This window comes from Kogia breviceps, chromosome 7 (assembly GCF_026419965.1).
Source record: "Kogia breviceps isolate mKogBre1 chromosome 7, mKogBre1 haplotype 1, whole genome shotgun sequence".
Taxonomy (NCBI): Eukaryota; Metazoa; Chordata; class Mammalia; order Artiodactyla; family Physeteridae; genus Kogia; species Kogia breviceps.
The window spans coordinates 47,995,960-48,021,338 of NC_081316.1; the positions used below are offsets into that span (position 1 = coordinate 47,995,960).

The 25,379-nt window shown below is 38.3% G+C and overlaps 1 protein-coding gene across 4 annotated transcripts in view; it reads left to right on the forward strand.

Moving 5' to 3' along the window:
- MRE11 (MRE11 homolog, double strand break repair nuclease) overlaps positions 1-22,248 on the forward strand; it is a 71,371-nt gene extending 49,123 nt beyond the window's left edge. For 2 of the 4 annotated variants that reach the window (XM_067038271.1, XM_067038274.1), the window contains 6 exons: positions 6,211-6,430; positions 7,590-7,673; positions 13,454-13,512; positions 15,365-15,432; positions 19,811-19,889; positions 22,021-22,248. In XM_067038271.1, coding sequence (XP_066894372.1) covers positions 6,211-6,430; positions 7,590-7,673; positions 13,454-13,512; positions 15,365-15,432; positions 19,811-19,889; positions 22,021-22,080 — 570 coding nt within the window. In that variant the 3' untranslated portion in view covers positions 22,081-22,248. Of the gene's footprint in view, positions 1-6,210; positions 6,431-7,589; positions 7,674-13,453; positions 13,513-15,364; positions 15,433-19,810; positions 19,890-20,621; positions 21,516-22,020 lie in introns of those variants that run through there. The other 2 variants (XM_067038272.1, XM_067038273.1) reach the window with 2 other exon arrangements.
- The last annotated feature ends 3,131 nt before the right edge of the window (positions 22,249-25,379 follow it).

The following is a 25,379-nucleotide window of genomic DNA, read 5'->3' on the forward strand; positions in this document are numbered from 1 at the left end:
ATAGTCTGTTATACAGAAAGATAAAGTATTATCTGAGTATAATGTTTGAGATGCTAAAATGAAGATTTAGTATTTAGACAAAGGCAAAGTATGAAATTTGGCAATGATGATAATTCATTCAAAGAAGTAATAATCATAAAAAGGCATATGTGTTTTAAATTTTGCTAGATTCTGCCAAATCACTCCAAATATTTTACACTAGTTCCTCTCCCCACCCATAGTATTAGGGAGTGCTTATTTCCCTGCATCCTTGCGGTCATGACATATTACTACATCTTTTGATCTTTACAAATTTAAGTGGTGAGAAATTATTTCTTACTGTTGCTTTTAACTCATACTACTTGTATTACTAGCGAGTCTGAGCAATTTTTTAATTTTTTTAAATTTTTGTTTATAAGTTTTATTTATATGAAACACCTGATCATGTTCTTTGCATAGAATATCTTTTCTTTTGGCTAGGGCATTGGTCTTTCTCTAATTGGTTTATAAGAGCACTCGGGTGAAAGTGTGTGCACACTCTGTATGTGTGTTTGTGTAATAGCAGAGTTAGGGTTTTTGTTATGTAAAAGAAGTATCCACTTGTTCCTGAGAGTTTTTTGTTTAAATCCAGAATGGGTAATGAATTAAGAGCTTTTTTTGGCATCTATGAAGATAAGCATGCAGGTTTCTTCCTCCTGTGTTCTGTTAATATGGTGAATTATATTATTTTCTATCCTATTATTGACCCAACCTTAGTATCACTTTGTGAAGCCCCTGTTAATAGGTGTACTGGTCTTTCCATGGGCCCCGGGGTTCCTTTTGTTTGCTTTGATATTCATGAGTAAGATACTGTAATTTTCCTTTTGTACATGCAGTCCTTTGTCAGTTTTCAGTACCATGTTATGCTGGCTTTATAAAAACCAGCTGGAAGCTTTCTTTCTTTATGCTCTGTTCCTACTGAAGTAGCCATGGAATCATCTGTTCTTTGAAGATTTGGTAGAACTTACCTGTGAAACTTTCTGGTTGTGATCCTTTTCGGGAGTGTAGTTCTTTTAAGAATTTTCTCAAAATGTTGTTAATTAGTCTACTGAGACTGTCTATCTTTTTTGATTCAGTTTAGGTCATTTATTTTCCAAATTACTTAGAATTGAGCAGAGTGTTTTATCATAATTCTTTTAATTTTCCTTAGGTCTTTTTTTCCCTCCATTCTCCTTTCTTTGCTTTAATTTAACAATTCATTTTTAAATTGTTTCATGTGTTCTGATATGCAGTATTTTTATTATCATTTTCTAGGTATTCTACAATTTTTGTTTTGTTTTGCAGTTTGGAGTCCAGGCTTTTGTCTTACTAATTTCTAATTTTATTGCATTGTGATTAAAAAGTATGATAATATTCTTTTTACTATTTAGAATTGATGTTTTTCTTAGCATTCCATTACATATTGGGTAAAACATTTCATGGGGTCTTGAAAAGAAGTATATTGTTTATTTTCAGAGTACAGAGTTCAACATGTATGTATCAGTTAGATCTACCTTATTATGTAATTTAGGTCTCCTTTTTTCTTTTAAATATATATATATTTTTTATTTTATAAATTTATTTATTTATTTTTGGCTGCATTGGGTCTTCGTTGCTGCGCGCGGGCTTTCTCTAGTTGCAGCAAGCTGGGGCTACTCTTCGTTGTGGTGCGTGGGCTTCTTATTGCAGTGGCTTCTCTTGTTGCGGAGCACAGGCTCTAGGTGCACGGGCTTCAGTAGTTGTGGCACGTGGGCTCAGTAGTTGTGGATCATGGGCTCTAGAGTGCAGGCTCAGTAGTTGTGGTTCATGGGCTTAGTTGCTCCGCGGCATGTGGGATCTTCCCAGACCAGGGCTCGAACGCGCGTCCCCTGCATTGGCAGGTGGATTCTTAACCACTGTGCCACCAAAGGAAGTCCCTGTATGTATATATTTTAATGTAGAGCTAGTTCTTGTTATTCATCGTAGTTGTATTCTATAAAGTCACTGTAAACACTGAGTGAACACTAAACTGTTGCTCCTAGGGGAAATACAGGAATGGGTTCCTGCCAGCCACTGGTTACATTTTTGTTAACTGATTAATACATAACCCTTTCCATGTGTGTTTCTGTTTTAAGACCTTACTCAATATATATCATTGATTCATTAGCATTGGACTTGTGGCCCATTCAGCGCATGCCTTAATGAAGCGTATATGACGCATGTGTTTCCTCCATAAGGCACATCACAGCTTCTTGCACTTAGGAACCCTAGACAGCACTTCAGCAGTACACTGGGGGCCATTTTAAAAGTCGAATCCCCAGCTGAAAGCACAAAATTGTGAACACAGCACTAAAGGAACGTACTGTGAAAAGGATACTCGTTTAAAGAAGGCTGAGTGTCACCTCGTTCGACCTCATCTGGGAAGGTGTGTGTCAGGCGATTCAGAATTTGCGCCTCTCTGCACGTGTCCATGAATGACCACAAACGCATCAGGAGTTAGAAATAAATTTTGGCAAGTAGGTGAATTTGCATATACGGAGTCTGAAAATTATGAGGACTGACTGTACTTCATCTGGGGCAAGAAAGATGAATTGAAATCTTTTTCAACTATTTTTTCTCTGTATCTTTTTGGTTGTATTCCCTAAAGTTTTGTTCTTTTGGAGTTGTAATGCCATGTTGAGCCGTTCCCATAGTGACTTAGCTGTTGTTTCACTTCAGCAAGTTCATCAGCGTGAAGCTGAGTTACCTACACCTCCCCCTACCCGCTGCACTCCTGCTTCTGCCCTGCCTGCTCTGTGCTTATCTCCTCATCTAGCCCTGTCTCTCCATATTTTATGGCACCACACAGATCTTAGAAAAGCTCTAGATGCCTATTCTTAGACCCAGAACTAGTCATTCCAAGCAAGAGAGACTGTTGTCATGGCCTCTTGGCATGCGTAGATCAATTTTGGAGCTCTCTACACTGTTGGAAACTCTTCTCAACCTTCTCCCTGGATAAGGCCAAATATTCACTATACCCATTAACTCTTTCTCCTAGGTTTTGTGTTTTGTGGGTGGAGCAATTTTCTAATTTTATTCAAAAAGGTATTTTTAAAATTTTTGTTCTCCTTGTTACATTTTGATAGGTTTGAAGGAAGAGATCAGGGTAGCATTGCTCTTATTCTGTTTTTAATCAGAAAATCTATATTCATTTCAGAGTTAGGATATTTCATTAAGTCTCAAACTTGTCTTTTCTAGACAGTTTCTTATCAAATTAAAATTTATTAAGTTGAAATCTTGGCCCTCAGGTTTTTATTTTCCAGGCTTTCAATTGTTTTGTTCTACCTAATTCTTTTTACTATATATTTGTAAGAGATTATTGCTTATGTTTTTCTGATTATAAAAGTAATATTTTAGAAAACATACATTGTAGCAAATTTGTAATATTCAAGAATAATGAAGAAAACAAAAAGAACCCTAAAATTTCATCACCCAGAGATAGCAGCTATTTTTGGTGAGTGTTTTTCTTTTTTTTTTAATTTCATGAAAAAAGGAATCACTATCTTTTATTTAAATCCATACACCTAAAACAAATATCATAATATCACTTATATGTGGAATCTAGAAAAATGGTACAGATGAACTTATTTGCAAAGCAGAAATAGAGACATAGATGTAGAGAACAAATGTATGGATACCAAGAGGGGAAGGGAGGGTGAGATGAATTGGGAGATTAGGATTGACATGTATACACTACTATATATAAAATAGATAACTAATGAGAACCTACTGTATAACACAGGGAGCTCTACTCAATGCTCTTTGGTGACCTAAATGGGAAGGAAATCTAAAAACGAGTGGATATATGTATATGTATAACTGATTCACTTTGCTGTACAGCAGAAAATAACACAACATTGTAAAGCAACTATACTCCAACAAAAATTAATTTTAAAAAAAATCCATACACCTGTTCTCAGTCTTCCTCTGAGTTGAACTCTCAGCATCTTTTAAAATAAAACTATTTTTCAAAAAAAAATTAAGAAAACAAGTCCATTTACAAGAATATCAAAAAGAGTAAAATACTTAGGAATAAACCCAATAAAAGAAACATAAGACTTGCACAATAAAAACCATAAAATGTTGCTGAAAGTAATTTTAAAAGTCCTAAAAAAAAAGTACTAAATAAATGAAATGATATCCCATGTTCATGAGTTGGAAGACTTAGTACTGTTTAGATGACAGTAGTCCCCAAACCCCATCTGCCTTTTTTTTCTTTTGGCAGAAATTGACAAACTGATCCTAAAGTAATGGTAATTAAAACAGTGTGGTACTGGGATAAGGCTAGACAAATAGATCCATGAAACAGAATCAAGAATCCAGAAATAAACTCTGACATTTATGGTTAATTGGTTTTCCAGAAGGGTGCCAAGATAATTCAATGGGGGGAAGAACAGTCTTTTCAACAAATGGTGTAGAGACAACTGGGTATCCATATGCAAAAGAGGCTGGATCCCTATATCACACAGTATAAAAAAATTAGCTCAAAATGGATCAAAGAAGGGGAAAAAAAGGATCAAAGACCCAAATATATGCACTAAAACCATAAAACTCTTAGAAGAAAATATAGGAGTGGATCTTTGTAACTCTGGATTAGGCAATGGCTTCTTAGATATGACACCGAAAGCTCAAGCAACAAAAGAAAAAAGAAACTGGAATTCATCAAAACTTAAAACTTTTGTGCTTCAAAGGACGCCATCAAAAAGGGAACAGACAACCCAAGAAACGGAGAAAATATCTGCAAATCATATATCTGATAAGAGTTCGATATTCAGAACAAATAGAGAACACTTATAACCCAACAATAAAAAGACAAATAGCCCACTTCAAAAATGGTCAAAGTATTTGAATAGACATTTCTCCAAAAAGATACACAAATGAAAAGATGCTCAACATGATTAGCCACGAAGGAAATGCAAACCAAACCCACACTAATACACCACTTCATATCCATTTGATCTTTTGTTGGGTCTTCATTTCTGCGTGTGGGCTTTCTCTAGTTGCATCGAGCAGGGGCTACTCTTCACTGTTGTGCTCAGGCTTCTCATTGCGGTGGCTTCTCTTGTTATGGAGAACAGGCTCTAGGTGCGTGGGCTTCAGTAGTTGTGGCTCATGGGCTTCGTTGCTCCGCAGCATGTGGGATCTTCCTGGACCAGGACTTGAACCCGTGTCCCCTGCATTGGCAGGCAGAATCTTAACCACTGCGCCACCATGGAAGTCCACATCCATGTGATCTTAACGCTTGGAACATTCTTTTTGGGTGGCATGGGGTTCATGACACAAGATAATTTTTCTTTCTCTATAGATTCAGTTACTTTAATTGGTTTTTCACTAGAGAAACAAGAATCTCGTAATTGGTTCTCATTACTTGCTTGTAAAGCTCCTCTGCCATGCCTCTAGATTCCACTATTCTTGCTTGGAGAAATAAACGGCCACATCCTTGAAAGTCAGAGGTAACAGAGCTGGCTTGGCCATGGGCCCTTGTTGTCCCACCCGGCCCCAGACGGGGTTATGGCCAAGCCAGGTGTCCCGGCTGCCCGCAGCACCGCCCCTGCGGCAGCCTTCTGCTCCCCACCGACCTCGAGTTTTTTTTCTTGTTATTTATCAAGAGCCCATTGTACAAAGTAACTCAAATGATGACAGTCTCTTACAAATGGTGGTGTTGGATTAGGGGCGATTGCCAACATTCCTCCCAGTTCTGAAACTTTTGATTCTGTGAAATTTTATGGTTCTTTTTTTTTTTTTTTTTTTTTTTTTTTGTGGTACGCGGGCCTCTCCCATTGCAGAGCACAGGCTCCGGACACGCAGGCTCAGCGGCCATGGCTCACGGGCCCAGCCGCTCCGCGGCATGTGGGATCTTCCCGGACCGGGGCACGAACCCGTGTCCCCTGCATCGGCAGGCGGATTCTCAACCACTGCGCAACCAGGGAAGCCCTATGGTTCTTGATATACATTTTTCAAAAGGTCTCATTTTACAGATATCAGTAGTATTGTAAATTGATCTAACAATTCGTAGGCACTGAATTTGATTGATGGGAGAGAGCTTCTCCTGTTTTACATTTTTTAGCATGATTAGTGAAAAATAATAGTTTAGACAGTTTGGCAATATGAAATGTCCATCTGAGTGACTGGATTAATGACTTTTAGGCTGCTGCATTGTCTACTGATGTGTATTTTTCTCTTGTCATCCCTTAGGCCATGAGTAGAGCCAGAGCCCTCAGATCTCAGTCAGAGGAAGCTGCTTCTGCCTTTAGTGCTGATGACCTTATGAGTATAGATTTGGCAGAACAGATGGCTGATGACTCTGATGACAGCATCACAGCAGCAGCCAACAAAGGAAGAGGCCGAGGAAGAGGCCGGAGAGGAGGAAGAGGGCAGAATCCAGTGTCAAGAGGAGGATCTCAGAGAGGAAGAGGTTAGCATTGAGCACAGTCTTTCTTATACATTCACACTTGGCAGTTGTGTGGGAAATTCAGAATTGTGTTCATCTTGGCAGAATTGAGTTACACAGTCCTTTAAAAATTTATTTTTATAATGCATAAAAACAGTCTTTAATGTAGTTCCAACATGTACATTTCATGTAAATAAATTCTGAATGGCCACATGCACATATAGTTTGAATAGTTCTTAACACTTCTTTTTAAAAGAATTTCAGGGCTTCCCTGGTGGCGCAGTGGTTGAGAGTCCGCCTGCCGATGCAGGAGACGCGGGTTCGTGCCCTGGTCCGGGAGGATCCCACGTGCCGCGGAGCAACTAAGCCCGTGAGCCGTGGCCGCTGAGCCTGTGCGTCCGGAGCCTGCGCTCCGCAACGGGAGAGGCCACAACAGTGAGAGGCCCGCATACCGCAAAAAAAAAATAAAAAATAAAAAAATAAATAAATAAATAAATAAAAGAATTTCATAGTGCTTCTCACACATTGGGAACATTTAATAGACATGTTTACTCTCACATGTACAAAGTAATAGTGAGGCAAACACTTAAGGAAATGTCTAGCTAATGCCCACTAACAGCAGGAAGAAAACTCCAGATGATAAAAATTATTATTTTTGAAAACTGCCCCTATACAATTTGATTTTTTAAAGCAGTCATTAAATTAATTGCCATCATTGTGTCTAATGTGATACTATTGTCATTGAATAGTCCAAATAATAGAAGATAGTCATCTGGTGACTTCCTGATGCATTATAGAAATCCATCCCTAGGAATAGTTTAAATTTTTTTTTTTTATTAAATATTTATCTGTCGGAATTTTAAGCTGTTAAAATAGGTAGTACTTTAGTTAAAAATCTCCCAGGAGAGAAATTCCCATCTTCTAGTGATAATTGTTTTCATTATCCTTACATTTATAAATTTTTTCCTTACATTGTAATTGGAACAATATAAACCAAGTGTGGTGTAAGAATAGTCTCTGAAAATTGATTGATCAGACTCTAGATGTTTCTTCTTATATATATCTTTGACATTTTACACATAAACTATGTTTTGACATAACTTTATTTAGTGGTGTTTTTTTTAAAAAACAAAAACCTTTGCTACTGATGGACTTGTATACTGACCGCTCATTATTCTAACAGCAGGAGCTGCTCTGGAGACTTCTACTCGAGGCAGAAGTTCAAAGGCCACTATGTCAACATCTAGAAATATGTCTATTATAGATGGTGAGTATAGACTGCAAAAGATCACCTAGCATGTACTTATAAATTCCAACACAGGAAGACTCAGGAAACCCCATGAGTAAACCTGACTGGTTTGTGTTGAATCACAGGATAAATTATGCTGATTTAAAAGACCTTTTCCATTCATGGAGGCTACTGAAGAGGGTGGGCTCTAAAAATTAATTTTTATATCCTACTTTAGACAAATTTGATTATTTCCCTTTTATAGAGGGATCACTAAGACATGGAAAAGGCAGTTGGTCAGTGTATCAACAATGATTAAGAGAGAAGGAACTGCTCCTTAATATACTGTAAACTTTCTTTCCTCATGCTGCTTTTGTCCATCTCTATATAGAGTCATGTGAGCTGCATTTAAGGAAAATTATAGTTAGGATTCTTTGACTTGATTTTGTGTATGTGCTGTGGTCTAAAAATTAGCTTCAAACTAAGGGAACCTATTTTTATAAACTATTTTAATAATAATCTAATATAAAAATTTAATGAACTATTTTTAATATTACAGTTTATGAGATCAGAGGAAGTTGTAAGTCAGATCTGTGAAAATATATGTTAAAATAGGTGGTGATATTTTTTCTCCCTACCATTCAGAGTATATCCATATGTATTTTATTTATCTTATTATTTGAGATTAATTTTTGGCAGATTGGAGAGTTGAACTAAATCTCACAAGATTAAATTTATCAAGGGTAAATATAAACTGTATTTATGTCCAAAAGGACAGCTGCACAGAGAAGTATATGATATTAGCAGGGAACCAAGTAAGAAAGACTTAGGTCACTAAGGTTGTGCAGGTTGATCTAACTGTCCAAATCTAATGGTGCCTTAAGCACTATTAGTAGAAGTAATGCTTCTCTACAGCAAGGAAGTTCTCCCTCGTACTGATTGGATGTATCATGCCAAGAATACTGTGCTCATCTTTTGGAACCATATTTCGAGAAAGATGTCAACTTTATATGATCATTCAGAAGAGAAACCATATAATATTAAAAATTTGATAAAAGGAACTTAGGATATCTAACCTGGGAAAAATTCAAGTCTTTACAGAAATTAAGTTCTGTTATGTCAAAGATCGAATAGACTTGATTTGTATAGTCCTAAAGACAGTGGTTTTAAATCTACTTTAAGTTATGGATGCTGAAAGCTATGTCTCCTATCTTTAAATAAGTACTCATATGCAATTGTACTCCATTTCAAAGGGATCAGGGACCCCCATGAAGCCTATCCATGGGCTCCAGGTTAAGAACTACCAACCCAATGAGGATAGATGGGAAAAGCTAATCACATCACAGATTTAAGTTTATTATGTGATAAAGTGGACCTGGAAGGCTGAAGAACAATTTCACCTACTCCCTGTTTTATAGATGAGGGAATTGAGCTAAGTAATTTGCCCTAGGTTGATAAAACCACTAATAGTACTAATAATAGCTAATACTTATGAGACGATTACTGCAGGCCTCTCAACAGCTCAGTGGGATAGGCACTTATTATTTCTCTGTTTTACAGAAAAGGGAACTGAGGCTTTGAAAAGATAAGCAACTTATCCAAGGTCTCACAACTCGTAAGTCCTAGAGCTTGAATTGATCCCACATTCTCTGGCCTTCAGAGTGAGTAGGTAACCACTCTACTGTTAGTTTCCAGAGCAAGAGAAGATTAGAAGTTGAGCTACTGGCTCTCAATAGAGAAGTCTTTGCATTATACGGAATAATCTATCAACCAACATAAAGATGGTGTAAGCTGCCTCAGAAGGAAGTGAGTTGTGACTCCATCAGAGGAAGTTTTCAGTATTTTCTGGATGACAGATAACATTGGAGAAAGGATACAAACATCAGCTTTATTAAATGATTCTTAAAGAACCTTCTTATCAAAAATTCTGCTGCTGTGTTTTTATTCAAGGATTATTCAGTACTTGAGTAGGGCCAGCTGAGATCCTTATCTTTTGACTTTCAAAGTATATTGTCTCTGTTGCCATTTAGAAAATGGCATTTAGAAAGATGCTGTGACATTCTTGGAAGGTGTAAGATAAAAGCAGAGAGGAGAAAAGGAAGTGAAAAAAGGCAGCACGGTAAGCGATCTGGGAGATCTGGGATGAGTTCAACATGTGAAAAGCTTTGTGACTTTGGACAAGTCACTCGCTCTCCTAGTTTGTTTACATGTGCGTTGGGAATAATCTTGCCATATTGGATTACTCTGGGGATTAAAAGCAAAAAGCTTGGGAATTCCCTGGAGGTCCGGTGGTTAGGACTCCACCGAGGGCCCGGGTTCAATCCCTGGTTGGGGAACTAAGATCCTGCAGGCCGCGCAGTACAGCCAAAAAAAAGCCAAAAGCCTGGAACATAGTAGGCTTTTGTGAAATGTTTATATATATATATATATATATATATAAAAGAGCTATTAAAAAGAGAAAACAGAGGGAGTTAGAAAAGGATCGTGAGTAAAGTATGAACACTTCCATGTTAAACTACCAAAAGTTGGTCAGCATGCAACACAGAGGCATAGACTTTGTAAATTACCTGCCTTTACCTTAGCCCAAACTGCCTTTTATCATCATGGCTTTGTTGTTTTATGTGAAACTTTTCCTTGACACCAGTGGGCAGAATTAATCAATCAGATTGAGTCTTCAGGTTTCCATTGTTGTCCTTAAGAAATCAGCTATTAGTTTAGCTTGTTGCTTTTTTTAAAGTAGTCTGTTTTTCCTCTGCTGGCTGTCTTTGGTGTTCTGTACTTTCACTGTGATGAATCTAGATATGTGGTTCTTTTTTTATCCTGCTTAGGATTTATGGGGTTTCATGAAACTGTGAATTGGTGCCTTTTATCATTGCTAGAAATCCTTTGCTGTTATCCCTTCAGATATTACCTCTGTGCTATTCTTTTTCTTTCCTTCTAAGACTTCAATTAAATAAATGTATGACCTATTCACTGTGTCCTCCCACTGGAGGAGGAGTACTAACTTCCCAGAGCAGTTATAAGTGTTAAATGAACTATGCATAACCATTACTGAGCACAGCACTTAGAAAGAATCCAATAAATGACTGCTGCTGTTAGTATTAGTGACAGTGTTTACAATTAACTCATGAAAATGGATGTTTCTATAAATCAGTCTAGATTTGTCTTTTATGCAGTTGATTTGGTCCAATGGTTTTGCAGTTTAACTCCAACATTGGCCTTTTTTTGAGAAACGAAACTGACTTTTTAATATGGTCTCTGACAAAATAACCATGGAGTACTAACTATAAGTTTGGGACAAAAGCAACTTTAAACTATAGCTTCTGCATTCGTATTATAAATGGAGAAGTGAAGAGATAAATAAAGGTTCAATCCTATTATAACAAGCTCCATGGAGTGTAAAGATTTGTACAGTAGTACTGGAGTTTTATTGGGAAAGGTAGATATTACACTTATAGCCAGCGGCGGTTGTGAATGAGAGTTAACAGCCCAGGCTTTTCCACTGAAGTTTGTCTGCAGAGGATAGTGACTAAGTTAATAAAAGAAGCCTCTGTCTTTGCATTTAATTTACCATGGTTACCACTGCTGCTACTCCATCCACTATTACTAGCGAAATCATTTGAATACCTACTACAGCTAGGCGCTTGCCAAAACAATTTACATTAACTACCTCTTTTTATCCTGTCAACAATTTTCAGCATGAAGTATTATTAACACTGTTTTATAGGTGGGGAAACTGAGACTTGAAGGAGCCAAGGAACTTGGCCACAGTCACCCAGCTAGTGAGTCCACATGGCTCTAACTCTAAAACCAGAGCTTTTAACCCCCAATACAATATGTATTGCCTTCCTAACAGAACCGAGTGCTTAATTTTCCGATAATGTTAATTTATCACACAAATATTTATTGGGGATAAAAAGAAAGGAAGGCTCTTGTTTCTTCCAGGAGCTGAGAGTTTGAGGGGTCAATTAGTGAATAACGATTGAGCAGAAATAGTTTTTGAAAGAGTCACGATTGCTGGCCTTTTCATTCAGTTGCCCTCTCCAGCCTTTTGAGTAGAGTAGGATGTGAGGCTAGTGATTGAGTAGGGTGGGTAAGAACTCTGCTTCTGCCTTTCCTTTCTCCTCTCAGGTAGACATCCTAAGATTGGGGATAGAACCTGGAATAGGAAAAATGAGTAAATCATAAATTTAGGCTAGGTAGAAAGATTCCTGAGTTTTCTGACTAGGAGAATTTCGGACTTTGTAGGGTTCTTTGAGCCTTTGACTTCAAGTCCTCTGTTTTTATCTCCTCTTGCTCTGTTGTTTAGTTTGGGGGTTATCTTGGGGGAAACCTTTTTTTTTTTTATTAGGAAACTGGTAAGGTGTAGGAGAAAATTAAACCCTTAATTGGCTGTTTAAATTTTATTCTAGGTTTTTAATAATCTGCACTTAATTCCAGTGGGGGGTGGGGTGGGGGGTGGTTACCCACACCACCAAGCAGTCCTCAGACACCTGCTGGGTGTCCCGCAAGTCAACTCAATTCTGACACTACCTACCCAGAGACAGCATCAGATCCCACAGGGAAAGGACTCGGTTCCATAAGACTGCCCCCCTCTACTTCAGATGCCAGTCACAAGTCCAGGTTGTTCTCTGTACTTCTGGCTAATAGGCTATCAATCAGAGGTCCCCATGACTCCCTCCTTGGATTCAATTAACTTGCTAGAGTGGCTCACAGAACTCAGGAAACTAGTTTACTCACTAGATTACTGGTTTATTACAAAAGATATGAAAGGATATGAATCAATAGCCAGATGAAGAGATGTATAGGGCAAAGTTCAGAACAAAGGAGCTTCTGTCCTCGTTGAGTTTGGGGTCTAGGCATGGTGGCACGTGGAAGCATCTCGATTCACCCCCTGGAAGCTTTCTGAACCCCCTCCTTTGGGGGTTTTTATGGAGGCCCCACTACCTAGGAATGATTGATTAAATCATTGGTTGTTGGTGATTGGTTCAACCTCTAGCTCCTCTTCCCTCCCCAGAAATCAGGGATGGGACTGAAAGTTGGAACCCTCTATTCCTGGTTGGTTCCCTTGGTAACCAGCCTCCCTCCTCAGTTGTGGTCCCAAAGTTGCCTCATTAACATAACAAAAAGCACCTTGATAGCTCTCATTGCTTTAGGAAATTAGGGTTTTAGGGGCTCTCTGCCAGAAATGTGGATGAAGACCAAACATATTTCTTACTGTAAAATCAAAATATTATAGTTTTGGTCTTGGGAAAAATAAAAATTAACTAAACTTCATGTTTCTAACCAAGTTTACAAAGCTGAGAATGTAAGGATTCATAGGAAGCTTATCATGGAATGAAAGATAGGCTGTTTTCTAGCATTCCCTCTGGACTATTTCTTAGGTACTGAATATTTCTAACAAAGTAGAGGAGAATAAGGAAGCGCTTACTGGAACCATGTGGCTCCCACAGGGAAAGAGATCGCCAACTATAAGAGAAGGAAGACCTGAGGAAGGTTACTTTCACTATATTTGGAGTTCAGTCCATTAGGTGATCAGATTTTATCCTTCAGGTATTTTTCTATAAAATATTTTTAGTGTAGGTGTATTTATGAACACTGCTTACTAATTTATTTGAGTAAACCGGGAAATCATATGAGACTGGTAGTTAGACATATAATTCCATCTCCTGATTTTAAAGCATATTAAGTGTTTTATAATTAGTCATCATGGATTTTTGCAGATAGGACTTAGGAAACCTTCAGCTAAAGAAGTGTGCAAATTTTTCTAAGATTTTTTTAAGAATAACATAATGGATGTTTCATCTTTTTCATTATAGCCTTTAAAGCTACAAGACAGCAGCCCTCCCAAAATGTTGCTACTAAGAATTATTCAGAGGTAAGAAAAAAGTTTTCTAATTGTGTACCAATTTATGTTTCCTACATTATGATGGTCAATTCTTTGGTCTACAAAGTAAATAAAAGAAGAAAAAATATGGAACGTTAAAACTGCAGAGAACTTTACTGATTAGCTAGACTGAGGGCTTCTAGGGTTTTTGTGTGGGAGGAGGGTTTCTCTTTTTCTTTCTTTAATAATGGATCACATGATTGAACACTCATAAATGTATGTACCTAGTAATATTTTTAAGGATAATAACGTTGAACCAAAAGAGTCCATGCATGGAAAACCATGATTGAAGATGGGCGTTCAGTGCATAGAGAGGTCTTTTTTATTGCTGGCTTCCTTTTGATACTCTCATAATACTCTGGCTTGTGTCTTAATGGCTGAAGCCAGACTCAAGACAAGCTACAAGGTCTGAGTCTATGGACCTCTGTGTTCAGCTCTAGATTTAAAATGAAACTTCTGCCCTTCCTTTGGATTCCAAGAAGAGTCCAGATTGGGCTTGATTCTCCTGTTACCTCTCTTTCAAAACACATGTGTCTTACTTCCCAGGCACCATCCCTGGCCTCTACCTACTAGATGCCTGAGGTGTCCCCCCTAGTTATGATAATCAAAATGTCTCCAGACATGTCCAGATGTTTCTGGGATGGTGGAGGGGGGTTAAAAATCACACCTAGTTGAGAATTGTTGCTCTATATCATACTGCCCCACCAGCATTTTCTCAAATTTCACTCCTTCTTGATCTCTTGAGTATGTGACACAATTGACCACCTCCGCTTCCAGAAAACTTCTTCTCTTTTTTTTTTCCTCTCTTATAATTATACAATTATATATGGGTATACTGGTGCTAACTTTTATCCTGAGCTCCATTTCATTATTCCTATTCAACTATTGCCTGCTACGCTTCAAGATCATATCTGAAAACAAAATTATCATCATGTCCACAAGGTAGCTTGCCTTCTAGATTTTTCTTTTATAATGCAAGAACAAGAGTTCAGAAAGAGCAAGTCATGGTAACTTTTTCTTTCATTTTTTTGATTGAGGTGACATAGTGGTAGATCAGGGGAATGCTGAAGGCATTTGATTCCGTCAAGGCACTTAGGACAATCTCCTGATCGTTTCATGGACAAAATGCAGAAATATTGGCTGGATTCATAGCTATTTAGACAACTTCATTTAATGGTCTTTGATTAATAGTTCAATGTCAGCCTTGGGGATGGGGTGGGTCTCAAGTGCTGCTTTTTTCACTATTTTGTCTTTGGCTTTATCAGTTGGATGAAGACATGGCAAATGTGTCTATTAAGTGTCAAGATAACACAAAATGTAGAGGAATAGGTAGTAATTTGGATGATAGAATCAAGAATCACAAGTTATCTTTCATGGGGCTTAAAAGCAGCAAATGGTATTTAACAGGGATAAATGTAACAGAAAAACAGATATCTGGTACTTCCCACACAGTCTTATACCTCATTTAAAATTGGAGATGAAGCACCGATGGCCTAGTTTCTCGTTAGAACCCAAGAAAATCACAGGGCACTGTTTGCACATGACCCAATGTGAGTCATTCACCAATCTGAGTGCATGTTCCTTTAGGTATCGAGGCTGCCATGGTAGCAGGAGAGAAGTGAGCTCACACATGTTGTATAAAAAAACCATTTATAAATAAAGAGTGACATTAGTGGGGAGGTTAGGCAGAGCTTTAGTTTTCATGGTTATTGCTTACATGGTATCTGCCTCCTTTTTTGTAACGTTTTGTAAAAATATATATTTTTTGACATTAGTTAATGCATTTTTATTCAGATTTTCCATTCCCACAAAGACTATTTGCTGTTTTGTTTCTCCCCCTTAGGTGATTGTGGTAGATGAGTCAGATACGGAAGAAGACATTTTTCCTACCACTTCCAAAGCTGATCAAAGGTCGGTGCAGTGACTTCCTGCAAAAAGGAACATCTGAAAAAATTAAAAATTATCCAGAATTCAACATATATATTTCTCTATGCTACAGAAGTCTGATTTTTAAAAAAACTTTATGTATGTATGTATGGCTGTGTCGGGTCTTCATTCCTGCACACAGGCTTTGTCTCGTTGTGGCGAACGGGGGCTAGTCTTCATTGCGGTGTGCGGACTTCTCATTGCGATGGCTTCTCTTATTACGGAGCACGGGCTCTAGGCGTGCAGGCTTCAGTAGTTGTGGCTCGCAGGCTCAGTAGTTGCGGCACACGGGCTTAGTTGCTCTGTGGCATGTGGGATCTTCACAGACCAGGGTTCAAACCCATGTCCCCTGCATTGGCAGGCAGATCTTAACCATTGCGCCACCAGGGAAGCCCTGGAAGTCTAACAGATTTATTTTCAGCTAGTCACATACATACAAAACTGAAAAATAGACCAAGGTGTAGTTTGTGAAGTCAATGCAGCATTATTACAAGTATTTTCACTGAAAATTTGAATAACGTGTCATTCATTTCCTTTTGCCTTTATTACGCAGTGATTTTCTTGCTGGAGTACTATGTCCGCCCCAATTAACAGAAAATAGCTTTGTATTTTGTTAATATTCTGTTTCAGCTTTTAGCACTTCCTTTGTGTCATGTACCATTCTGAGCCTTTGTCTATAAATTAGCTTATTTGTTACTCACAGTCACTCCAGGAGGTAAATATACTTATAACTCTATTTTCCCCCTTTTACCTTTGAAGAAAGTGAGGCGTGGTAGTCTAAGTAACTTACCTAAGGTCACACAGCCAGTCATGGAGCCAAGCATTCTGCTCCAGGACTCCTCTCTGCTGCTGCTTCTTCTTTTTTTTTTTTTGCGGTACGTGGGCCTCTCACTGCTGTGGCCTCTCCCGTTGCGGAGCACAGGCTCCGGACGTGCAGGCTCTGTGGCCATGGCTCACGGGCCCAGCCACTCCGCAGCATGTGGGATCTTCCCGGACCGGGGCACGGACCCGTGTCCCCTGCATCGGCAGGCAGACTCTCCACCACTGCGCCACCAGGGAAGCCCTTTTTAAAAAAAATTTTATTGAAGTATAGTTGATTTACAGTGTTGTGTTAATCTCTGCTGTACAGCAAAGTGAATCAGTTGTACATATACGTATTCTTTTCCATTATGGTTTATCACAGGATACTGAATATGGTTCCCTATGCTATGCAGTAGGACCTTGTTGTTTATCCATCCTGTGTATCAATATAATAATTTGCATCTGCTAACCCCAAACTTCCACTCCATCCCTCCCCCACCTGCCTCCCCCTTGGCAGCTACAAGTCTGTCCTCTATGTCTGTGAGTCTGTTTCTGTTTTGTAGATAAGTTCATTTGTGTCATATTTTAGATTCCACATTTAAGTGATATCATGTGGTATTTGTCTTTCTCTTTCTGACTTACTTCACTTAGTATGATAATCTCTAGGTCCATCCTCTGCTGTTGCTTCTTCACATAATAGATTAAGCTCTCAGACCTCTGTGCATGTAATAAGAATCATTTAATTGACGAGAGAAGATTTAGAAACGAACATTTTGGCAAGAAATCTGAAATCAGCCTTGGCAGATTTGTGTTCCTGATGACAGCAACTGGGTGACACAATTTATGCTGTCTTTGAAGAATTGTTTAGTAATGGCATGGTTTGTGTAGTTATTTCACTCATAATTTAAGGTATTTAAGCTCTACCACTTACTGATTGTGGACCTTGTGCAAGTTTTTTTGACTTCTGTGTCTCAGTGTCCTCATTTGTAAGATGAAGATAATAATATTTACCTCAAAGTGTTGTTATGAGGCTTTAAAGTGAGTTAATATTTGTGAAGTGCTAAGTACAGTACTGAACACATAGTAACCCTCTAGAAGGGCTTACTGAAGAAATAACAGGCTAGGGATATAGAACAAGAATAATGGGAAGAATGGTAAGCAGTAAAAGCACTAATATTCTGGTTGTTGACTTTAAAAAGGAAAGAACTTCCAGCTGTAAAACTCCTTTCTGCTGGATGGGCAGTGGAAATCCACCCACTTTTCCCTGGAAAAACTGGCACCAAACTCTCCATGGTTGTACTGGGGATGAAAGGACCCTTCCAGATTTGATAGAGCTGGTGGCAGTCCTCCCCCCGCCCCCGCCAACCTTAAAACAGTGAGCAAGAGAAGACCTGGCCCGGGCTTCCCTGGTGACGCAGTGGTTGAGAGTCCGTCTGCCGATGCAGGCGACACGGGTTCGTCCCCAAGTCCGGGAAGATCCCACATGTCGCGGAGCGGCTGGGCCCGTGAGCTATGGCCGTTGAGCCTGCGCGACTGGAGCCTGTGCGCCCAACAGGAGAGGCCACGGCAGTGAGAGGCCCGCGTACCGCAAAAAAAAAAAAAAAAGAGAGAAGACCTGGCCCCATCAGGCCAGGTAGAGGAGGAGAGAGAGATGGAGGGGATTCTATTAAACCTTGCAGTGGGGGGAGCCAGCATTTTGGGGGCACCTTTTATGTAGGCCAATTTAACATGTTCTCTTATGCTTGTGATGCTGCTACAACTGACATAATTGGCTGAACATCTCTAGGTAGGAATTCTGACTTGTGCCTCCAAATTATATCTGTACAAAAATGGAGAAGACTTACAGCTCCTGGCACTCAATGTAATACACCCTGTCTGCCTTATTTTTGAGCCATACACAGGAAACTAATCCAATTAAATATTTTTTGACATCTAGGACAAGAACCCATTTATTTGACCTAGCAGTCAAAACTGTGTAACTATTCTTCCCTTCCTGCCACTGCTTTCTGAGTATAGGGGACCTCTCATAGACGGGATCTGTAGGTGTGTTAGGTCCTCTGGTGCAGAACTGGGGGCTCCTGCTATGATCAAATGAGCCAGCATCTGGTATAGAATGCCTGGCTTGTTTCTGGGCACCACTGGTTATTTGTCTGGGGAGACATCAGCAAGCAGAGTCAGGCCTCAGTGGGTGCTTCTTCCTATAACCCCCCTCTTTCCCCAGCTCTCACAGCAACAATGCCTCACCTGCTGTGGCTAGCCTTGGCACTGTGGCTTCATGCTTTTGATCTGCTTCTTCCTGTCACAGATGATGGAAACAAGTCAACAATGATCAGTTCCTGCTTAGGTCAAGTACAGAGAGTTGGGGACTTCCCAGGTAGATTGGTTGATAAATTCCTTGATCCTCTACCTCCAAAGCTATGTTGCTCCTCAAGTTTGCTTGGCAAATCCTCCTGTCCTTTACTTTTGTGCCTAAGAGCCTGTGGATTTTTCTGTTTCCTTCTGATGCATAGGCCTCTTGACTCACAACAATTTGTGCAGACAAGACCTTTAGATATATTTTGTTTGCTATAGTAACATCCCAAAGCATGGTAATAAATTGTTGGCTAAGAGTTTACAAACACTGCTTTTATTTAAGACAGGAGCCGGCAGACTTTTTTCATAAAGGGCCAGGTAGTAAATATTTTAGGCTTTGCAGGCCAAGAGGCAAAACTGGGGATATTATGTAGGTGCTTATATAACCATTTAAGTATACCCATTTCAAAATGTGAAGACCATTCTTAGCTCACAAGCTGTAAGGAACAGGTAGGCTGGATTTGGTCTGCTAGCCAAGTTTGCTGGCCCCTGTCCTAAGATGACTTAAAATTTTTTTAGTAAAAATACATAGGAATATGAGTTCCATCACTACAAGTTAAGCTTCATAAAAGTAGATTCCTGATTATCTTGCTTACTGATGTTTCCCAGGGCCTATCATAGTACCTGGCAGGAGTCAAGCACTAAGTAAATATTTGTTATTCGGACTGGACACAAATAATATTAACAGTGAGGCAACCCTAGAAAGTGGTGAGACTTTTCTAAGATCCTTTTATCCTGTTATAGAAACGTAACTGAGATTTGATTTAAAATATTTCAATATTGCCATAATTTTCAGGAGTAGAGGATGGTAGTAGATACATGTTAATATATGCTAAGAACTCTGATGTCAGCAAACATCTATGGCATGCTTCATGTGTTTCAGGCACTGATCAAAGTGTTTAAGTATATAAACACATTTAATCTTAAAAAAATTCTTATCATCCTCGTTTTACAGGTGAGGAAATTGCGGCACAGAGAGGCTAAACTGCTTGAAGCCATGTAGCTCCTAAATGGCAGAACTGGAATTCAGACCCTGACATCAGAGTCCTTTTCAATTGCCACTAAGCTTCTACTGCCTCTGATGTAGCTCGAAGGGAATGTGTTACGTTATTTTTATTCATGGCTGCTACTAAAATGAAAAACCTAGCTAGAAAGGCTTCTGTGATGAATTCTTTGGTTCATTTTCTGTTTTTCTCATATTTTGCCTCAGGTGGTTGAGCACTTCATCATCGAGCAAACACATGTCCAGGAGCCAGATCACTAAAGGGGTTGATTTTGAATCAGATGAGGTAATAACATAATACGTTAAGTCTTAGATAATTCTTAAATGTTTATAAAATCTGAATAGGGACTGCTAAGCTAGTTGGCGAAAATTATTTCTAAAAATAGTTTCATTGATCATCTTCCTTTGAACCATAGTTAATATTGAGTCAATGAGTGGCCTCTGTGGAGTGCTCATCGATGGAAATACCTCAGATGTGAAAGGCCTGCAGATCCTTAACATATAATATTCACTCAGCTCTTATTTAACTTGCCCAGTTAACAGTAGGATCAGAATAGTTTTTTCAGCTTCTGTTGTTTATGTTTGGAGAAATAGTGGTGATGATATCGTGAAAGCCTTTAATGTTACTTTACAACAGAATGTTTATTAAATGTTCACTATATGCTCTACACATTTCCTGTATATTTAAGGTGGTACATGGTGGTGTTTTTCAGTTGTGGTAGAAACACATAACATAAAACTTACCATCTTAACCAGTTTTAAGTGTACAGTTAGTTCACTAATATTAAGTATATTCACACTGTTGTGCAACAATCTCCAGAAGCTTCATGTTCCCAAACCAAAAATCTATACCCATTGAACCACATCTCCTCATTTTCCCCTCTCCTCAGCCCCTGGCAAGGGGCTCTTCTACTTTGTGCATTATGATTTTGACTACTCTGATACTTCATATAAGTGGAATTATACAGCATTTGTCTCTTTGTGCCTGGCGTATTTCACTGAGCATAGTGTCCTCCAGGTTCATCCCTGTTGTACCACATGACTCACTCCTTTGATTTTGAGCTTCACCTGCTGCCGTCATGTTCCCTGTGTCCCAGCTTTGGTTTTGAAACAGCTTGAAGAGAAGACTCCCCAGAACTCAGGCTGCAAAGAAAAATGGCACCATGAGCTCAGTCTGCCTATTAAATACTAGCATGTTGCCTCCAGGAGAGAAGTGGGTGGTTGTTGACCCGTTTGTTAATTCCAAAGCATCTAGATATACATGTGGTTATATGTTACTTACAGAAATTCATATAGTTCATGTTAGCTACAAAGGAAAACTATTAGCAAATTCTCTCCTATAGTTTGGATTTATCTCTGGTTTATTAACGAGTTCTGCCTTTTATGGTAGCAGAAAACGAATCAATAAGTGATAGTGAATTTGTGTTTCTCAAGGCATCCATATCTCACTAGAGATAGCTAATTTAGCGAACACTGGAACATGTTAATATCACCAGCAGAGCCTAACACCAAATAATTATCCCTTTTTATTAATGTCTTAAAAGAAACATAAATCAAAACTTTACAAATTTGCTTTCTCTTTTGAATAGTTAGTTATAGAATGTATATCAGTGATTTTATGTTAACCTCATCAAATTATGTATTTGGGGCTTATTGAAGGTTAAGCTTTCATTCTCTCTAATTAAATTCTTAGTTAACATCTGATATTCCTGCCTATTCTTACTATGCATATAATCTATGTCCCAGCAGCATGGGAACTCTTTGAAACTAAATAGTTCCTCTACTTATTTTTCCAAAAAAAATATTTTGAAAAATTGCTTTCCTAGGTTGTTTCTTGTACCAGTCTGAGAGTAGCTGTCTATTTCTAGCATTAAATGGGTAATGGAAATAAAAATTACAGCTATTTCTGAATTAGGTCATGTGGCTTCATTATTTTTTTGGCTCTGAATTTCCAGAACATCAGATATACCAGTTATAAAATGTAAGTGGGAAAAAAAAAAAAAACTTATTTAAAAACCTAATAGAAATGACTTGAAGAGTTTTTTTTGTTTTTTTTGTCTTGCCCATGCCTTATTTGCTTTTATTAAGGTGAATAGTTGAGAGAGATATATATGATATATATTATGGGCTTATATATACACACACATATAGAGCAGGATAAATTTTTATTTTTAATGCTTGCTAAGAATTTAGTTGGACTTTCATTGTTTTAACAATGAAATAGCTACTAAGGAAGGGAGGAAGAGGAAAAAATTGACCAACTATTCATATTTATAAAGGAAATAGAAAAATGAAAGTCTACCCCATGTGAAAGGAGAAAATGGCTCTTACTGGTATTGTTTTGCCCATAAGAACTTCTATCTTGTTTCAGTGAAGCATGGAACAGTCACTAATTTTACATTTGGATGTCATTCCAGGATGATGATGATGATGATCCTTTTATGAACCTTAGTTCTTTAAGAAGAAACAGAAGATAATATATTTAATGGCAGTTTGAAGTTTTCAGGATTCAGGAAAAATCGAAACGTTGCAAACTACGAGTTTACCAGTTGAAGATTTTTTGAGTATTACTGTTAACTGAAGAATTTGAATGATTCTTACTTAACAGAGAAACTAATGTATAAAAATTTATCTTTTTGAATATCATTTCCTGAACATGACTTCATTATTTGAGAAACTTCCCAGCTCAAGGGCATATAGAATAGCATTGTTTTTCCTTATTTTTTTAATCTGGTTGTTAACATTACCTGTTCTATAAATGCTCCATAAATCTTAGAATGTTGTTTTTCTGACATACATCAGTATATGTCTTACTGAGTGAGAGCTTTGCTTAAATACAGTCTTGAGTAAGGACTAAAATAAATCTACCATTGTACGTTTCTGCTTTATAATCAAAGATTGTGTCAGTATTTTAAGGTTATTATATTTAGCCAAAGTTGAGGAAAAGAGCTTATAGAATCTAGTCCTTTTTATAATTTTCGTAGTATCTAGACATCCTGGATTTCCTGCAGGTAAAACAATTTATATGAGACGGTGCCTAAGCTCACTGTCTGTTACTCAGTATATGTTCTTTTTCTAATGGTTGTGATAGTACAAGCCAGAAACTTTGAATGATTACATATACCCTATACTTTGAATAATTAGATATGTTTTTAATCAAAAAATAAAGTCTGTCAGAATTACTGAGTTTTTTATTCCAGTTGTAGCAAAGATTCCAGAGGATTATGTTCCCATTGAATGGTGGTAATTTTCTCCATTATTTTCTTTTTTTTTTTTTTTTTTTTTTTTGTGGTACGCGGGCCTCTCACTGTTGTGGCCTCTCCCATTGCGGAGCACAGGCTCCGGACGCGCAGGCTCAGTGGCCATGGCTCACGGGCCCAGTGGCTCCGCAGCATGTGGGATCTTCCCGGATCGGGGCACGAACCCGTGTCCCCTGCATCAGCAGGTGGATTCTCAACCAGTGCGCCACCAGGGAAGCCCTCTCCATTATTTTCTGTTATTAATGGTTCTCTCTCTCTCTCTCACCTGTTTCTAGGATGAAAGGGTTAAACTAATTTAACCATATTTTCTTAGAAGCTATTGAAGAGGTTTTGTTTTTTGTTTTTTTTTTTTAGATAGAGTGGTCACTTGAACCTTATGGTTATATTAGATAAACATATTGAAATATAACTTCTGTGGAATATCAATGCCAAGGTTTCTCATTAATAATATTTTATCTTAACATTGAGCATGGGCAATTCCAAAATCTTAGAGAAGCAGCTCCTGTTACATTTTCTTACTTGTATTCGAGGGACCTAAGAATTTGACCTCTTCAGATTTAAGTTCAATAATCCCATTCTCCTTTTTAAGACTCTGTTTAAAGACTCCCTGAGAGTATTCCTTCTTTTCATCTTACAGTGCAGCTATATATTCAAGACTCCTTAAGGAAGTTATAGATCTTGGTGGTACAACAGCCTGACATTTCTTTATATGTAGAAACAAACGCTAGACTGAGTGATATCCCTGATTATTGGCATATTCATACCTAGAATGTGTCAAACTATAAAAGGCAGCATTTGCTTAGTGGCTGCCTCTATATCAGCCCTTTTAATGGGTCTAGGTCAAGAATTGCGATGTAACCTTAGTTTCTTTAAAAATGTTTTCTGTGCCTCACTTGAACATAAGGATTATTTTAGCAAGTTGCATTCATTAACTCAGCAGAAGGCCTTGTCCTGTGAACTATTCTCAGGCACATCTGCTCCCATCTTTAATGTTCCCAGTATTTGAATGAAGCAAAGATGAAATCATGAGTAAGAGTTGCTTTCCATGGTGGGATGGAAGCTGCTTTGGGTGGCTGTCTGGGAAGACTCAGCCAATGGTTCTTCTCACCTGCCAATGAGATGTCACCTGCTGGGGTGAGGGTCATAGTGAGGGAGATGGTCACTAATGCGTCCTGACAGGTTCCTGAGAAAAAAAGAGTAAGGCTTTCTCCCTTCCTATGAACTGCTCCACGGTATGAAAGAGATACTAAATGTGATTCTGTTAGCTCCTAGGAGAAGTGATTCCATGGCAGTGAGAGAGGGTGAAACTCTGAGCCAATTCAGATCATTTTGTGAATAGCGTGTCACTTCCTGGAAATACAGTAAATTAGGAAAGAAAAACCTTTTTGATGAATATTGCTGCAGAGTTAAATATGCCACATATCCTTGATATTCTGTATTGATGCAATGAAGTCTAGGGTTTTTTGGACAGTTTTCAGACATGTTGGGATAGGTGTGTAGCGGTGATTTCCAGATAACTGCAGAGCCCCTACAGTTGCTCGAGGCTGAGAGTGGGCCTCAGTGAAAACGTTTTGAGGAAAAAAATCCTTCCATCGTTTACCAAGGAATATCCCCCTTTCTGGCATTTTGTTGTGTATCAAAAATACAATAGTGTATTTATGATTCTAGGAAATAAAACTGGTACTTAGAAAATTCAAGCATTTAGGCAATACGACTTTCAATTTGGGTACAAATTGGACATTTTTTCCCTAAACTTTTACAATTATGACCTGCAATAACAGAAAAGTCATGTGCTTTAACATTATTTGTTAAAGTGAGCTGATGATTCAGGTACAGCTACCCCACACTAATGCTTGAGTACCCTTGATCACAGTGCCTGTTTAATTTCAAGAGTTTCATGTTCGTTTTGTTTAAAAATCAGTATTTTCTCCACTATAAGCATATAAAGTGAGCCTCATGGCATTCTCTATACAGGTCAGGAAACAGAACTTGACCAATGCCTCAGAAGCTCACCAGTGTTCTCTCCCTAAAACTCGTCTTGACTCCTGCAATTCAGAAGTTCTTACTTGTGCCACAAGGTGGTGCTTCCAAATCTAAACTTAAGTCAGTGTAGTTTTGCAGTAAATTTGGAACCTGTGCATACTAAACTATGCAGTAAAACCAAAATTAGCTTTCTAATTTTATATGTAAGTAAATTGCTTGACATATTTCACCTGGCTCAGCCTGGTGAAATTGCCAGGAAATTGCCCGTGACATTGATAAATTTTACATGTGAAGGGTCAAGAAGAAAACATTTTGTTTTAATAAACAAAGAGGAAAAACTCTTTATTAGAAAAATGGAATAAAAAAGTCTCCCATTGTAAAATTTTTCTGTTGAAATGTACTATATTTAAAAATAACGGGACTTCCCTGGTGGCACAGTTGTTAAGAATCCACCTGCCCACGCAGGGGCCATGGGTTCGATCCCTGGTCCGGGAAGATCCCCCATACTGTGGAGCAACTAAGCCCGTGTGCCA